This window comes from Melopsittacus undulatus, chromosome 13 (assembly GCF_012275295.1).
Source record: "Melopsittacus undulatus isolate bMelUnd1 chromosome 13, bMelUnd1.mat.Z, whole genome shotgun sequence".
NCBI lineage: Eukaryota > Metazoa > Chordata > Aves > Psittaciformes > Psittaculidae > Melopsittacus > Melopsittacus undulatus.
Genome location: NC_047539.1, coordinates 7,808,978 through 7,825,918, shown reverse-complemented (window position 1 = coordinate 7,825,918; position 16,941 = coordinate 7,808,978). Strand labels below are relative to the sequence as shown.

The 16,941-nt window shown below is 53.4% G+C and overlaps 1 protein-coding gene across 3 annotated transcripts in view; it reads right to left on the bottom strand.

Moving 5' to 3' along the window:
• Positions 1-5,914: 5,914 nt before the first annotated feature.
• Positions 5,915-16,941, bottom strand: part of RAP1GAP2 (RAP1 GTPase activating protein 2) — a 29,058-nt gene continuing 18,031 nt past the window's right edge. For 2 of the 3 annotated variants that reach the window (XM_034068928.1, XM_034068926.1), the window contains 10 exons: positions 16,580-16,666; positions 16,343-16,477; positions 13,072-13,209; positions 12,595-12,713; positions 12,164-12,277; positions 11,616-11,733; positions 11,190-11,316; positions 9,925-10,004; positions 9,723-9,757; positions 5,915-9,231 (listed from right to left, as the gene is read on the bottom strand). In XM_034068928.1, coding sequence (XP_033924819.1) covers positions 9,749-9,757; positions 9,925-10,004; positions 11,190-11,316; positions 11,616-11,733; positions 12,164-12,277; positions 12,595-12,713; positions 13,072-13,209; positions 16,343-16,477; positions 16,580-16,666 — 927 coding nt within the window. In that variant the 3' untranslated portion in view covers positions 5,915-9,231; positions 9,723-9,748. The remainder of the gene's footprint in view (positions 9,232-9,722; positions 9,758-9,924; positions 10,005-11,189; positions 11,317-11,615; positions 11,734-12,163; positions 12,278-12,594; positions 12,714-13,071; positions 13,210-16,342; positions 16,478-16,579; positions 16,667-16,941) is intronic. The other variant, XM_034068927.1, reaches the window with a different exon arrangement.

Sequence of the window (16,941 nt, the reverse complement as noted above, 5' to 3'; positions counted from 1 at the left end):
CATCACACAGCCTTTCCCATTCCAGTCAAACACGTGCGCTCCGAGCTCCTGCACCTGATTCATGCCCGTGTTTCGTGCACGATCCCGTGCTCCTGCATGCGCCGGGCTGAGTCCCAAGCACAGCAGCAGGCTGGGTGCTCCTCTGCCGAGGAGCTGCTGCCACTCTGTGGCTCCTGTGTGATGGATCCAGGCCCGATCCAGCCTGAGCCCTCACAACACCGAGACACCAGGGCCTGTTTTTGAATGAGGCACATCACATCCATCCCCCCTGCATCCCTCCTACTGTCCACACAGGTTAGACCAGCTGGAAAGAGCCTTTATCCTGGCTTATGGCAAGCTGGATCCGGGTCCTGCACATTAACTGGATGGGCAGTTACAGAATGAGCCTTCATATTAAGGACTTGCACAGTAAGGAGGAAATAGCAATTGGCCACACAGCCAGGGCCAGCAGTGCGCTCTGTTTAACAGAGTTAGCACAGAGGACACTTAAACACAGCCAGCAGCTCAAACAGCAGCTCAAACAGCAGCTCAAACAGCAGCTCCTTCCCTGTTAGCACAAACAGGGACTGGCATTTTCCAACACAGATTCCAAAAAATGCCATGCCCGCCCTCGGCCGCCCGGCAGCAGAGAGGGGCATGAACGCTTGGCCCCTGTGCCCAGAGCCGAAGAGCCAGGAGGGGATACTGGTGCTGCGCCTCTTCTGCAGACACCTGACATCGCAACAGTGCCATCCGCATACGTGTCACTGTTCGCTTTCCCACCAGAAGTCCTACACAACACCCACAGCAAAAGCTCTGCGTTTCCTTCCACGTCCCAGGCAGCATTCCTGAGCTGTTGGCAGGTTTCCTTCAGGAAACCCAAAATGAGAAGCTGCTTGCACCAGTGAACCAGGCGTTAGGTCAGAGAACCCTCACCATGTGCCAGGAATACAGTGCCCACTCCAGCCCATGCAGTCAGTGATCATCAGCAGGGACACAGGCAAAGCACCACCCAGCACCAGAAGATAAGCTGGAGTGTGCGAGTTTGAGTCTCCTGACAAGTGTTCTTAATTTCCCCTCCTCATTCCTCCCGTTCTTTTTATAGCTTTGCTTCTTTGCTGTCTCCCATCCTCACCCACTTGAGTAGCGAATTGAGATGAGAGAGAAGACATCTGAACAAACAGCTTCTCCTGCCTTCCAAAATAAGCTCTAAAGCTCTTAGAGGTAGTCCAAATACATTGTTTCAGATAGCACATGCTAAGGGGTGTGACAGCAGCACCATTTAAGGCACTTTGACAGCATGGATCAAGTGCTGAAAGTGCTTGTGCAAACACCACAGGCAGGAGAACAGGAATGTCCCTTCTGCAGGGAGGGAAATGCATCAGGAGCATCATCTCCATGGTGACAGCAGGGATACAGTGGGGAGGTCCCTGGAAGTACTGGGTTTGGTCAGAACTAGTGCAGGAAATGAGGCAGCTGCAGAGAAGACCTCACAGTTACTCAGCTGGAAGCAGCGGCTGAAAGTGATATTTCCAAACCAATGGGAGCTTCCCTGGAAATCTGGGTAAGAGACCATCTGCCAAGGGCTTGCTGGGCCATAGGCACTTGTCCTTCCAGGCCGTTTGTCCTCAGGCTGTCAACACCAGTGGAAAGCACTGAGAAATATCCACAAACACACAACTCCCAAGCCCCCTCCGCTGCCCCATGTCACACCTCTCCGTACATCCCTGTATCCTGGTGGCTTCCTGAAGCAGCCGAGGCAGCAAAAATGGACACGCCATTTCTAGGAATGGAGCCATACCTGTTAAACCAATGAAGTGATGTGAATGGCATAACAACTGCTTCTTCTCGGCTCCAAACACTCAAGAACTGCCCTGCTTAGGAGCAGTGATGGTGCAGTGTCACAGCAGGGAAAACCTCACGGCAGTGATTAAAGCTGAAGAATCCTGCAGCTCAGTGTAATTGCCAATGTACCCTCATCATTCCACTATGTAATGAGAAATCTATTCTTTATCTCCTTCCCTTTCATTCCTTAAACTCACTGTATTGGCATTTCCAATGTCTGCAGAAGGGGCCCTGTGCAATACATGGGAAAATCACTGTTTAAATAGGACAGTTGATACACGGCCAGAGACATCAAATAACCACTCAACTGTTGCTTGTGCAAACACACCAGCAGGTATTGATGGGCACAGACTCTGTCTCTGCTTATCCTGAATTTTCAGGGCTGTGACAACCCACATTAGAGACTAATTCACCTGTGGAGCTCACACAACTCCATATGCTCTGTACAGATTCCCACTGGCCTTTGAAGTTTGTTCAAAAGCTCTGCGGGTACAGGATGGAAAACCCCCACATTCCACAGAACTGAGCTTGGGATGGGACCAGCTCAAGAATCCCCTCCTCCCAAGTCAGTACAAGTCACCTTGTAAATCCACGCTCTGCAGAGGCTGCACAGGGCCCTTCACTGAGGAGGAAAGTTCGTTTTCCTTAAGGTGCGAATAAACCCCCGACAGGATGCCCGCAGCTGAAGCCCCACTTTGGGAGCAAGCACTGGGTTACGCTGCCATTCCTGCGCTTCCAGCGCCACCTCGTGGGCAGAAGAGGGAACCTCAGCTTCAGGAGCTCCAAGGAATCCAGCTGTAAACTTCTCCCCCGAAGTGGAGGAGTCAGCCCTGAGATCAGCCGGTGCAGAGGCAGACCTCGCCTTGAGCCGAGCCTCGGACACCCACAAGTGCCAAAACCTTCTAATTTTATGGAGCACATCAGCTCCACTTTGTGTTCGCCAGGAATCCACACAGGTTCTGGGATGAACCTAACAGGTGACAGAAACAGCCCCTAGGATGACAACAAAGTGAGGTGTAAACCTGGCTACAAATACCAAACCTTCTAGTTAAATGAATTAACGGGACCATAAGTAAATAATGTGAACAGGGGTGGCTGCTTTTCTCCTCTCTGTCAGCCCAACTCTTTCCCCAGGGAAAGGTTTGAAGTGATTTTTGGTTCCCTCTGACTGCCCCAAGCTGCAGCCCGTGCTGTGGGATGCACACCTCACCCACCAGTACATCCCACATAAGTACAGACACCTGCTGCACACCCTCACTGGGAACAGCTTTTCAGAGTTTATCGAGTTCACTGACATTAAAACAAACCCCTAGATTGGATTTCTTGTCCCTGGTTCCAAATGTAAATGTTAAGATCAAACCTGCTCTGCATCAGCAGCTGCTTTGATTGCTTCTTAAGCTGCACAAAGGCACCCACCAGGTTTGGGGCTGGGCTGGGACCTGGCAGAGGCCCGGATGCCCCATCCCTGGCAGTGTTCAAAGCCAGGTTGGATGGGGTTTGAGCACACTGATGCACTGAAAGACATCCCTGCCCACTGCAGGGGGCTGCTCTTTAAAGTCACCTTCCAGCACAAACCCAAACCCTTCTGACTTCATTCTGCTTTCCTACAGCAGTTAGAAAATTCACTTGACAAATTACAACAGGAGGTTTTCCAGCGGGTGCACGATTATCTGGTATGTATAGACTTTCATTAGAGACAGAAAAGATCTTATCAGATTCCCTAATGGATGTACCAGACTCTTCTGCCAGATCTGATAAGCTCTGAAGATGATTCCCAACAGCCTTAACCTCTTAACTGGGGTTGGATGCCACAGTTCACACTTATGTTTGGTTATGGACTTGCAGTAATCAGCAAGGGCTGCTCTGTTGCATCTGTGACACACTGAAGTGTCCCTGTAAGGATTTAAGTAGGGTTTGTGCTACCCTTGCAGCACCAAAGCCTGCTTCATATCTGCAGAAGCACCTGCAACTCAACACTCAAGCTATGCTCTTCTGTGATCAGGGGTCCATGGCAGTGAGCACACACCTGCAAGAAGCAGAGAAGTTGCTTGGGCATTAAAATCCCCCAGTTGTCTTTCCATGATTCCAGCCCTCCAAGCAAAACCACTTCTCTCAGCTCCAGCTTGTGCACATACACAATCCCTTCCCAAATGCAAGCTGGGTGATGTGGTCTTAGTGCTATGGAAAGCTGGAGCAGGATGAATGAGAAACTCCAAGCAAGCCACTAATGCCTTGTAAAGCACCAAGAAAGAAAGATAACCTCCAGGTAGGAAAATTACTCAAGTCTATAGACAGTTGCATGTCCAAAGAAAGTACCTTAATTCAGTAATAAACCTCCGGAGACAAATGCTGTAATGATTATTTATGTTTTCCTCTCATGTCTGGATTCATGCTTGATTGGATCCTCTTGTAGTTCATAAGGAGAAAAGCAGCAGTTTCAAAGTGCCACTCATCATGTATCTGCCTATAGACAGAGCCTGGAAAATGAGGATCCTGATTGGAGCATCTCAACTTCAAAATTACATGGAATAAAGCTGAGCTGCAAAATTGTGTACACAGCAGCTCATAATCACAGCTACTGCTGGAATAAATCACAGTGAGCGTCAAACGGTCCAGGGCTTGACTGAAGAGGGCTCTTCAGCTAAAGTGGCCAGAAAACACAACCCCAAACCAAAGCCAGACTGAGCCCAGCAACCTCCTGGAAAGGACCTGCAGAATCTAGGTTTGTATTGTACCTGATGGGTGAGACTCCCAGCAGCTGAGTGCTCTCAAGCACATTGTGTAAGGGTTTGGTCCATCTCAGCTATAAAAGTGAACAATTTGGCACAATTGCTATCCCCCAAATCCTCTGAAGCCTTCATTTGGGTGGGTGGTTGAACCACCACACTCTGTTCAATCTATCAGCAGGTGCAGCAGCCTGTTCTCACTCCCTGTCTGCATTAACTGCAGAGTTATTTGATAGCATGTGTGCTGAATGAATGAATGCATAGATTTATTTCACCAACCAATAAAATTAGAATCCCAGACTGGGCTGGGCTGGAAAGGACCTTAAAGCTCATACCAGCTCCAACCCCCTGCCACAGGCAAGGGCACCTTCCACTAAACCCTGTCCAACCTGGCCTTGAACACTGCCAGGGATGGGGCAGCCACAGCTTCTCTGGGCACCCTGTGCCAGTGCCTCAGCACCCTCACAGGGAAGAACCCGAGGTCAAACAGCCCAAGATGTGCAGCTGCTGCAGCAAGGGGAGCCTGGACCCGTCCTGGTGCAGCCACATCCTGGTGCTACCCAGGTGCAGCCATCCATGGCAGAGTCCATGGCACAGAACAGGCAGCCAGGACGGCGCACAGGGCTGCAGGGACAAACCGTACCCACACACCAGCTTCACCCACAGCTCCTGGCCCACATCAGCTTTTTCATACAGAAACAATGGATTTAAATGGATTTCTTACACTGTGGAACCTCCTATTGCAATGAGAGTTATGGAGAAGTTATTACCTCTGTTACTGTCACATAAAATGAGTTGAGAACAAAGCACAGAACAGCAGGGGACAGGAAAAGTGAGTTACAAGAATGCTACTTGTGCAGCATTAGCCTGTGACCTACCTGAGTAACTGAGGTGACAGCCCAGCATCCAGCTGGGTCATGTCCCATGGCTGTGCACAGAATGGGAGATCTTGTGGACTGAGAGCCAGGATTGCACTGGGAAACCATCATAGGATGATAGACAGTCTGGGCTGGAAGGGACCATCAAAGCTCATCCAGTCCAACCCCCTGCAATGAGCAGGAATATCTTCAACTAGACAAGGTTGATCAGAACCACATCCAGCCTGGCCTTGAACATATACTGGGATGGTGCTTCCTCCACCTGTGTGGGCAGCCTGTGCCAGCATTCATAAAGAAGCTGGGTCCTGCCCTGTTGATTCAGTGGCAGCACTGGGAGATGTTCCAGTTCACAGCGTGCTGCATGGAGACACTCTTCTGCTGCAGCTGAGATTTCATGGGAGCTCACCCAGGTCAGCCTCAGCCCATGCCAGGGGGACAGCCTCAAGGAGCTCATTTAATGCTGTTGCTTTATGGACGTACACAGCGTAGCACACAAAATATGTTATTTATTGTGAATTTTGCAAAGACACATTTAAGCAACAAAATATACATTTGTGAACCTTCAGTTTTATACATAACAAATACAATCTGCTACCATAGCAATAAATTAAATGTACATTATTTACAACAGACATAGGCCACCAGGAACTACAAAGCACCGCCTCTCTACATAAAAAATAAACTCTGTCAGATACATTTCTTCAAGATATATTTTCACTCTGTAAACTCTCTTCACATTCTAACGCTATAAATCCAGCATTTCCCTTTGCAGGATACACGCAGTGCTACATTCGTTAAAACATAATGCAAGCATGCTCTGGGACGAGGAATGACGGACCCGGCCAGCTCCAGCCAGCAGCAAAGCAGCATGAGCACGAGGTGTGACCTGCAGATGCTGAGCTCTGACCTGCTGCTGGTTTAGAGCAGCTATCGGTGCTCAGCACCACCTGCAGCCAAGCCAGAGACAGGCAGACAGCTCAGCCCTGGTCAACAAGCGCATCCGTGCCAGCAGCCCCTTCCCCTGCCGCTCCTAAAGACCCTCAAAGCTCTGTAAAGAAACAGTTTGTGCTTCAGATCCCCTCTTTTTGCTCAGAAAAAAAGCACTTTCATGTTGTGCTGGGGTGTAACCCTGTGCTTGGCTCTGTGGGGTGTCAAGAGGGTGCAAGTACGTGCCAAGAGCTTTCCTGAATGAAGCAGCAGCTCCAACCAGTCCCTGGGCTCACACAGGAGATGCTGGTGGTGGGGAGCCAGGTTCTGCCTGCCTGCAGCACCAGCACTGCAGATGGACCTGGACCCAGCCTGCCTCTGCCTCTCACCACACTCATGGACTGGTCCAGGCCTTGTACAGGCAGGGTGCAGCAGGAACAGGGGCACTGAAACCCCAGCAAGGAAGGGAGCAGCTCCCCACAACAGAAGAGACCCCCAAGACAGCTGGGGGCTCTCCTGGTTACCCCCAGCTGCATTCCAGAGCCCCTTCTGCTCCCTGTGCAAAGTCACTTTCGAGTCCTATAGAAGTTCTGTGTATAACAGTGGGGATCGGAAAGGAAAATGCACTGGCCAATACTGTTAGTGTCAGTTAAGGATCCTCTCTTTTTATATATATATTATATATATATATATAAAATCCCTTTTATATATGTATATATGTGATAAGCACAAAACGTTTTGCAATATATATACAGGAACACCTTCACCCACTGCGGGAAGCGCAAATGCCTCCGAGGTTTAACACAACCACTGGTCAGTCCCAGCACCACCATGGGCTGAAAGGTGGACACCACGCACACGTGGCTGCAGGGAGCACAGGCAGAAACCACGCTACAGCCCAGCCAAGACACGAGCTGCATGGCCCAGGGGCTGTAAGGATGCTGCAGTGGGTTTGTGCTGCCACAGTGAGGATGCTGTTGAAAGCATCCCAGATCATACAGGAGCCACTGGCAAAGCCAGTGCCAGACCTCAGCTCCTGGCCCCACTGCCAAGGCAAGGACAAGCCCCAGGCACTGCATCTCTCTCCCTGAAGCTTCACACTGTGCTGCTGCCTGTAATCCCGTTAGAACAGTTCTACAGATCAACAAGGAAAGTCACAGTTTCAAGTAAAAAAACCCAAGCAAAACCAAAAATGAAATCCCAGCTGACAGTAGCCACTGCATCTTCTGCTGAAAGATCTCATGGAGATCAACACCCAGGCGAATGACGACGTCTACAGAATCAAGCAACTTCTCAAGGCAAAAAACAAATCCAAAACAGACCCTCAAAGCAAGTCATTGCACCAGTCAGTGTTTCACTGTGCGGCGTGAGAAAACCAGACCAAAAGCTTCTAAGAGGAAGAACTGGGGACGGGTTTGAAAGTGCTACCAAAGCATCGTCAGACAGAAGTGCTGAACAGCAAAGTATGTGGAACCTGAGACATCTAGAGCGAGCTAGGGACCAGGCTAAGCACACTGTGCTTCTCTCCTGAAAGCAGGAGAGTGTCCCCACTGGTGGTTATTGGTATTTGCGAGTCCTACACAGCCCACTTAGTGCCTCTGAAACGGTTCTCTGCCTTCCCACTAAGTCCTTTCCTCCTTTAATCTGGTTCCTCTGCAGTCTTTCCTTTCCAAATGGATAAATGACGTGCACAAGTGGGAGCACCGATAAGAACCTACCAGTAAAGTTATCAGATAGTCCCAGGGAGCAGAGCCGGCTCAGTTTGGCTTTGCTCTGGCCCAGGGGAGGTGATGGGGAGAAGGGAGGTGATGGGGAGAAGAGAGGTGATGGGGAGGAGGGAGGTGATGGTTTGCTTCTACAAGCACTTCCCCCAGAGAGCTGCATCCTCCGGGGAGCAGCCATAGTGGTGGCCTGGGGCTGCTTCTAGGGTATAGCTCTGCAGGCACCTCCTAAATGTGGCTGTGGATACTCGTGTGCCTCTGGGAGCTCCAGCCGTGTACAGGTAACTTTGGCACCCAAAGTTCTGTGTTCATGAGGAATCATGAACTCAAAGAATTGCTTTCACTTGAGATTGAGAACCTTATTACATGGAGGGGTTTGCAAAGGTCATGGACAGTGGTAAAGGGCAGGGAGCATCTCTGCAGTGTTTCTTTCAGAAACCTGGTAAGGGAAATCTATGAGCAATGGGAAATTCATGGACAGACCTCAGTAAACTTTGGACAAAGTTCCATAAAAGAGCAAAAGGATTTCTTGGCATGTTGAGAGGTATTTTTTGGAAAAGGGCATTCCAGGGAAGTCACCTTGCAGAATCCATAATCCTCATCTTTTAAAATAAAGAAAAGCACGTTCAGAAGCAGCAGGACAGATTCTGCAAGGGGGGGAGCAACCTAATGCCATTCAAATCACTGGAATTTTATGCGACCCAACCTATAGGGTAAAGCAGGGTGGATTCACTCTGAGTACCAGTGCTGGTATTTAAATATACTACAGCTTTAGCTTTGGTTAACCTTTTCCTGTGCCCGTGCTCAGTTTCAGGCAGGAGGAAAGCAGGGAGGACGTATAAACCATCTCTGGAGCTGGCAAGAGAGGACACAATGGCCTCGGTCACCAGCTCAGCGCAGGACCGGTTCACACGTGCTCCCCTTGTGCCGGACACTGAGCACATATGGAGCAAGGGGCTGCATCTGCCCAGCAGTTGTGGTGTGGGTCGTGAGCTGAGGGGGAGCCCGGGGGCCTGGGGAGCTGCTGCGTCCATGGTGGGGGTTCACCTGGTGGGAAGGTGGCTGGGTCCTGCCGGGGCAGATCCCGGCACAGAGGCTCAGCACCCGCACTTCCCACAGGATGGTGGAGTTTTCCCTTGGTGAAACAGAAATTCTCTGCAAAGAGAATAAAAGAGGATAAAAGTGTTGGAGCACAGAGCGGTGCACAGCAAACCCCATCCTCCTGCGCAGAGCGGGGAGCAGCAAACCCCATCCTCCTGCGCAGAGCGGGGAGCAGCAAACCCCATCCTCCTGCACAGAGCAGGGAGCAGCAAACCCCATCCTCCTGCACAGAGCGGAACACAGCAAACCCCATCCTCCTGAACAGAGCGGGGAGCAGCAAACCCCATCCTCCTGCGCAGAGCGGGGAGCAGCAAACCCTGTCCTCCTACCCCGTGGTACTGGCAGTCACAGACCTGTCTGTCACCAGCCTCTAGTTATTCTTACTCAGTGCTGCCCTCCTCTTCTCTTCCAAGAGCATTTGGAATGCTTTAAGATCATTCTTGGTCACATATTTAACCATATGCAGTGCAGTTAGCCAGTGTTAGCTACACACACCCCTGCCACAGATGGGTCCCTCTGCACAGCAGTGTGTTCTGGACACTCACCTTGTGCAGGGTCACGACTCCTCCTGCTAGTGGCTCTGATGAAAGAACAGAACAGGAGATGAGTTGCAAAGGAAGGGTTGAGAACTCATGAAACCCCTTCCCCACCCTCACCCCGGCCCTGCACAGGCTCTGCCCCACATAAGGGGACATGGCAGGGTGCGGCCATGCTGCACCCCATCCCAATGGAGCCACTGGCACCTACCGAGCTGGAGCTGCTGTGGCTGAGCTTGTCAAAGCGAAACTTGAGGTTTGAGCGGGGAGAGTTCCTGTTCTTTATATCTGCTGGCGGGAGGGGGAAAGCAAAGAGGAAAAACCATGGCTGTGAACAGGAATACCTGTGGAAGCACAGTGCTGACTGACACCTGCCAGCCAGGAGCTTCAATAAACCACCGCCACTGCTACCAATATTGAGCCTGTTTTGGCTGAATGTTTGGCAAAACCTGTACATTAAATGTTTTTGATGGAACAAATTGAGGCTTAATTACATTTCACAGTCTTTCTACTGGAAATGCCAGTGAAAAGGCTATGAGAAATGACTGATCCATATAATGTATGGGTGGATTTTCATGTTCTTGGCAGGAAAAATACAAAATAAACACTTTAAACATTAGAAGGGGCTGGTTTAATAGTTCAGAAAATCACTAATGAATAAGGAGGAGGACCTGTGGGGTGCTGAGACACAAAAAAGCCAGACAGACCGTGCTCTGCAGCCTGGCTTTCCCCGTGCTGTTCCAATTAGAGCTGCTCAGGGTGGGAATGTTCCTCCCTGGCTGTTTCACAAACAGCTCTGATGTTCCTAACACCATTCCATTCGGGTGGTGGTGGCTCGGCAGCGCTCTGTCTGTGGGGATCTGAGGGAAGGGGTGAGCGCTGCTGGCACCCCCAGCCCATGAACACAGGATGCACCTGCGAAGGGCCATTTGTGCCAGCTCTACCCTGTTGCACATGGTCCGGCTGGGATGGATGGAGCTGGTGGCTGGTTGGCAGTGGAGTGATGGAGCCAGGACCAGGGGAAGCTGCTTGTTTATTAAATAAGGAGTGAGTCATGGCTGGGTCCTTGGAGACAGTGAGTTTCCACGACTACTGCACATGCCCGTCAGGGAGAAGGGAGGAAACAAAGCCACAGCAAAAGCCACCTCAGTGCTCTCATTTAGAAGGGAAACAAATTCCCATGGAAATGCAGAATAAAGCACATGGAGCCACCTCTCCAGAACAGCCCATCAGAATCAGGGTTTAGGGATGAGCAAGGGCTTGTGCTGCATCCCATATGGGGTGTCCATCCTGCCAGGGGGAGCGTGTCCACTGCTTCACCCCATCACCTTCAACAGCAGCCTGCAGCTCAGGCAAGCCTGGGAAGGGATTCTCCATCCCAGAGCCACAGACCCCATCCCGGAGCTGCAAACCCCATCTCTGGAGCTTCCAGGGGCTCTGGGAGTGAAGGCAGTGCCGGTGCTGCCCATGACCCACCTGTGGGGCTCCTGCTCATGATGACGGGGGTGGCCGCAGCCGCCGCGCTGGGGCTCTCGCTGCCGGGTGAGGCACCATACACGAACACGTCCTGCTTGAACGGTGATGCTGTGGAGGGCTGGCTCCCCTGCACCGGAGAGACCACGGCTGCATCCCTGCCACTGAGCCCATCACCCCCCGCCCGTGGAGAGCACCCTCCTGCCCCGTGTGCTGAGCACTGTCCAGGGCACACCAGGGCTCATGGGGTTTCCCACCCAGCTCTCCTCCTCCCTGAACATGGGAACAGGGTTAAACCCCTTGATGCTAGTGGGGTAGAGGCACTTCCTGAACACAGAGGCCACCCAGGGGTCTGCAGGCAGGAAGCTCAGGGCCATGTGGAGCTGCAGGTCCCAATCCTGAACACGCCGCAGTGGGTTCGGTGCCTACCACACTGTCGTACTCCTCCAGGGTCTCGCTCTCCCCTGCTGTGCTGCTGAAGCTGCTGGTGCTCGAGGAGGAGCGGGAGATGTTCGTCCTCCCGTTCTCTTTCAGCTTGATAAACGGCCTGGGGAGAGGCAAAACGAAATGAAGGGCATGGGGGGAAGCTGTGTCCTCTGGCTATGACAGTGGGGACAGCCCCTCCTGTGCACCCTGGAGCAGAGCAGCTCCATAGGGGTGAACGAATGGGGGGCTTCTGTAAGCAGCCACTTCCAAAAGCACGGGGTAAAGCAGTTGGTGGGAGCCACCAGCAGACACCCCAGGGTCAGGCTGAGCTCCCTGCTCAATCCCTGCTGTGAGGATTTAGCAGCCCCTGTCAAATGCTGCTCTTTGCTCTTTTCAGCTGTTTCCAGCCCATAAAGGAGCTGTGCTCGTGAATCACCAGAATCTGGTTTTTCCCCTCCCTGAATTTCAAACTTATTTATAGTAAAAACTGAGAGGTTTTTGTTTGACAGAGCCCCCAATGGTCTGCTGGACTGCAGCTCCCCCCGCCTCACCTGTCCTTGTTGGGGCATATTTCAGGGGAGCTGGGGTTGGACGAGGTCTCAGACTTCATCTCTTGGGAAGAATGTCCCAAATCTGGTGTCTTCTGGGTGCCAGAAACACTGTCACTGAGGGCACAGAGAGACAGGTTGCATGAGTTACACAAGAGACTTAAAAAGGATGGTCAAATTATACTTCCTAACACCAAACGCTAAACTGAAGGAGTGACAGATGCTCGCCGGGTACCACCACCGGGATTTAAATCAGAGGGAAGGGATCCAAGACACAATTCCTCGAACACGGCAAAAGCAGCTCTCGTCGTTGCCTTGTGCTGGAAGGGGAGGCTGCGCCCCAGGCGAGGCTCCCAGCACTCACCAACAGCTTCTCTGGTGTTTCAGATGCAGTAGGGGTTTCTGTCCTTAGTGATGGGAGATGTCACACTCACCACCTTGTCCTGATCTCTGCCTGGCTCTCAGACCCCGTGTGCAGGCGAGGGAACAGCCCTGAGCGGCGCTTGATGGGGCTCCTGGACTGGTTCTTGACTGCAGCTGCTGGAACTGGGGGCTGAAAGCACAGAGCAGGCCAGGTTGGAGAGCAAAACCCCTTCCTATGGGCCGAGACAACTGAACATCCTATGGGGAATTATGGTGCCTGCAGTTCTCATCTAGAGAACATGTAACACCAGAATCTCCTTTGTGTGTTGGGCTGAAAGCCCCAGGAAGTTCCCCTTCAGTTCTCCCACGAAACAAGCCCAATTTGACCAGAGCATCGCTAAAATCACGCTGTGATCAGCGACCTCCTCGCCCTTACACTCACTGCCCATGCTGGGACAGCCAGATGCTGTCAGCACGTGCGGTGCCCTGCCAGGCCGGGAGGGACGGACAGAGGGACAGCGGGACGGGGGGACAGCACCCACACTCACCGAGAAGGTGGTCTTGGTCACCTCGCCGCTGTTGTGTGCGATGCCACCGCTGAGGCTGCCTGGGATGCCGCTGCCATGGTGCTTCTTCTGGCTGCCCACCATCGTCTCCATGGAGTGGCTGCGCACCCGGATGGCTCTCTGTGCCGGAGGGGACAGCAGGTCACCAACACCCTGACCCCAAAGCCCCTACCCGGCCCCACATCTGCCCCAGGAGCATCAGAGACCTGCTTGGTCCTCCACAAGCACCAGCACAAACCAACAGTAACCTGGCAGGTAACAGCAGCCACACCGCACTGCACAGCCCAAGGACAAGGCACCACGGGGTCCTGGGAGCCCCACAGCCACTGTGCAAACAGATTTCCCTCCCCTGCCTCTGTGACACCACATGTGAGAGCCAAGGACTTCAGCTTTGGGACTGGAGAAGCAGACACAAACCTCAGCTTCTGCTCGACCTCCCAAACCCCTCAGCAGGAACAGGGATGCGCACACCCCCCTGTGATTCCCCCTGGACCCGGCGAGGACAGATCCAACACGGAGCCTCCTCTCCTGCATGCTGTTGGACTGTCCAACCTGGCCCAAAACCTCCCCAGAGCCGGAGGCTGCCCAGCTGCACAACAGCACTTCTGCTCTCAGCATGCTCATGCTTGACAACCACATTCAGCCTGAAGCTCTGCTGCTGCTGGTTTGGCCCATCCGTCTCTGTACGAGACCTGGAAACAGCATCAATCCCCACGGCAGCCACAGACTCTCCCTGCTCCTTCCATCTTCATTTCTCCCAGTCAGGCAGCCCCTTCCCTTACCCTTCACATCAGGCACCATCCCCTGGGCTCTGGACACTTTCCCGCAGCCTGCCCTTGTCTGAGCCATGTCACCAAGCCTGGGCAGAGCTTCTCCTGCTGCAGCCCCACTGCTGGACGCAGCAGAGCATCCACCACTACTGCTGCTGCACAGAACTCCTCCTGCAATTCAGTCCTATGGCCAAAGATCTGTGTTCTCCTCCCAGCCCCGGCCAAGGGCTGCACTTCCCACACAGCCTGAGCTTATGCAGCAAACCACAGCCTCTGCCCAGCTGCCCTGGGATATCTGTGTCCCTTTTGGCACAGGCTGGTTTTCACAGGAAGGAGATGCCAAGCACGAAGCCTTGTGCCCTTGTTTAGTCTGGGAGAACTGGATTGCTGGAGCTCCACAGCTGAGGGATGCCCACAGCTGGACATGCCCTGCCCAGGCACAGAGAAGGGGCACCAAGTCCAACCCTACTCTGTAGCAGAGCCTGGAGATGTGCTGGGCTGGGGCTGGGAATGATGGACTCGCAATCCCCATGGAGCTCCCTGTGTGCCCTGGGGAAGAACCAGCAGCTGGGCTCTGTGAGCATCAGCAGCACGAGCTGGAAGAGGGCTGCTATAACCTGTTTTGTCTCAACACTGTTCCAAGCAGAGCTGCACACACTGGAGGCAGAGATCTTCTGCAGATCCAAACTGGGTGCTTAAACAGAACCTGAGCTATTTTTAAAGGCTTCTCTCAGTTGTTGTCCCAAGCACTTACAAATACGACCACAAGTTCTTCTCAGCGTCTGGCACACGCCAGGAAAAGCAGCAGTGAAATGCACAAGTTATAAAAAATCTATACCCATCTTTTAATTCCTGCAGTCGCCATAGTAACAGGAGCCCAAACCGGACCGTGATGCCAATGTGCCAGTTAGCAGCAAAGTTCCTCATCGCAGCTACTCCTTCTGAATTGTGGCTGCACTCTGCACCGTGCCACGGCTACCTCCTCCAGCCCCTGAACCCCAGCTCAACGTAAAGGGGTTTGAGAGGAAACAAGCCATCAAGGGTGTCTGGGGGACCCCAGCACTGTCCCTGCTGCACTGGCACCAGGGGTTACTGGTCCTGCACTGGGGTGAGGAGGAGCTGCAGCCCCAAATTCCCACTGAGACCCAGCCCATGCTGGGGACGTGGTCACCAGAACAGCCCCATGCTGTCCCTCCTGCCCGTCCAGTAACAAGCACCAAGCAGAAGTCCATCAGACCGGGTTTATTGGGGTCAGCAATTGATACAACTCAGTGTTGGCAGGCAGAAGGGACCAGTCGCTCACTTTGCTGCCAGGGGCTCCAGTGGGTGCTGTGCCCTGCAGCAGGTGGTGTCTGCCCGGGGCTGTGGAGCTCTGCAGGGCACCCAGCGCCCTGCTCTGCTGCCCTGAGCAGCCGGTCCCATTGCACAGCCCAGGAAGGGGCTGCAGGCTGGGTCACCAGTGCTGCGGCGGTCAGGCCTTGCCCATCCCAGCCCTGGTTCACCACCTCTCCTCTCCCTGCTCACTCTGAAGCATGCAATGGAGGACATAAGCGAGCAAGCAGCCCAGCAGCCCAGCCCAGGCCATGGAGCTCCCTGCCTGCCCCAGCACACCCTGCAATGCCGAGAGAGCAAAGTCCACTTTCGTACAGGAAGAGCATGCAGAGAATGATCATTTAACATGGGCTCAGCCCCTGAAGTTATTGCTATGGTGTACAACTGCCAGCATCTCCATTTCCCCATGTCTCATAGCTAAGGGGCACATCTGAGCATCCAGCATCCCTGCAGTGTGGCCATGAGGTGCTCACCCCTCCCCTGCACCCAGGACAGGATGAGGTGACCCATCCGCCACCCACCAGTGCCCATTGACCTGTACTGCAGAGGAAACGTGCCTGTCCCTGCCCACCTGGGCAGAGATGCTGTGCCCAAGCCCAGGGGCTCCGGTGGACACCCACCCATGGGCACAGCCTGGACCTACACACACCAGCCCTGCCCAGCTCCCCATCACTGCTGCAGCCTCACCAGAGACCTCTGGCAGTGCTCACACCCCAAGACTCAAGTCCCCACTGCCCCACTGTCCCAGTCCCAGTGGGTCTCTCCAACAGTGGCTCTGACTTTACATCATTTTATCTTCTCAACCCACTCCCCATTCTCTCCCCTTACACTCACCCAATCCACCCCAGCACACCCAGCACTGTTTCCCTCTTCTAAATCCAGCACCTCCTTTTGTCTCTCCTGTCATAAGCACAACACCAACCACCTCTCACCCGCTGCCACCCCTGGGCATCCTTCCCCCCATCCTGTCCTGCAGGCTGCGTACCACAACAAGCCCCAGGGCCAGCCAGCAGCCAGGGGACACGAGCAGGACCTGCCGTACAGCAGTGGACCAAGACCCCTCTGGAGGGTCCCCCTCATCCCCACATCCTCCTTTAGAACATGCCTTGCCAGCCCTGGGTGCATTTAATGCTGCAAGGGACAGGGTTTACCTTGAATGACTCCAGAAAGCCTCCATGACCCCCGTTCTCCAGCTTGTCCTCCTCAGGCCCCAGCCCCAGCATGGTCTGTGTGTGCCCATGGAGCTCATCGTGGAGGTTGTCCAACAAGGCAGCCCGTGTCCGGTCCTGGGGAGCGAGATGGGCTCATGGCACCGGCCCATGGGACAGGGATACCGGGCAGGAATGGCAGCAGCTGCCCTGCCAGCAGGGACACGCAGGCAGCATTACCTCCAGCTTCGCGAACTTGTCGGACTTGCAGCAAGCATTCTCAGCATTGATGAGCTTGGTCAGCAGGAACTCACGGAACTCGGGGCTCTGCAGGGCACAGAACCACAGTGGAAAACACCCCTGCCATGAGAGCCTCCATCGCTGCTATGGAGCGGTACTGGCCCCAAGCTGAGCTCCCAGCACAATGCGGCCCCTCCAGACACAGGGCATAGGCTCAGGGTGCCCTCCTGCACTGGCCAGCACCCGCACATGGGTTATGCCACAGCACAACCCCTGACCCTACCATAAATCAGAAATCAAAACAAATGTATACACATCCCCGAAGCCATGCACATACATACACACATACACACATACTTCTT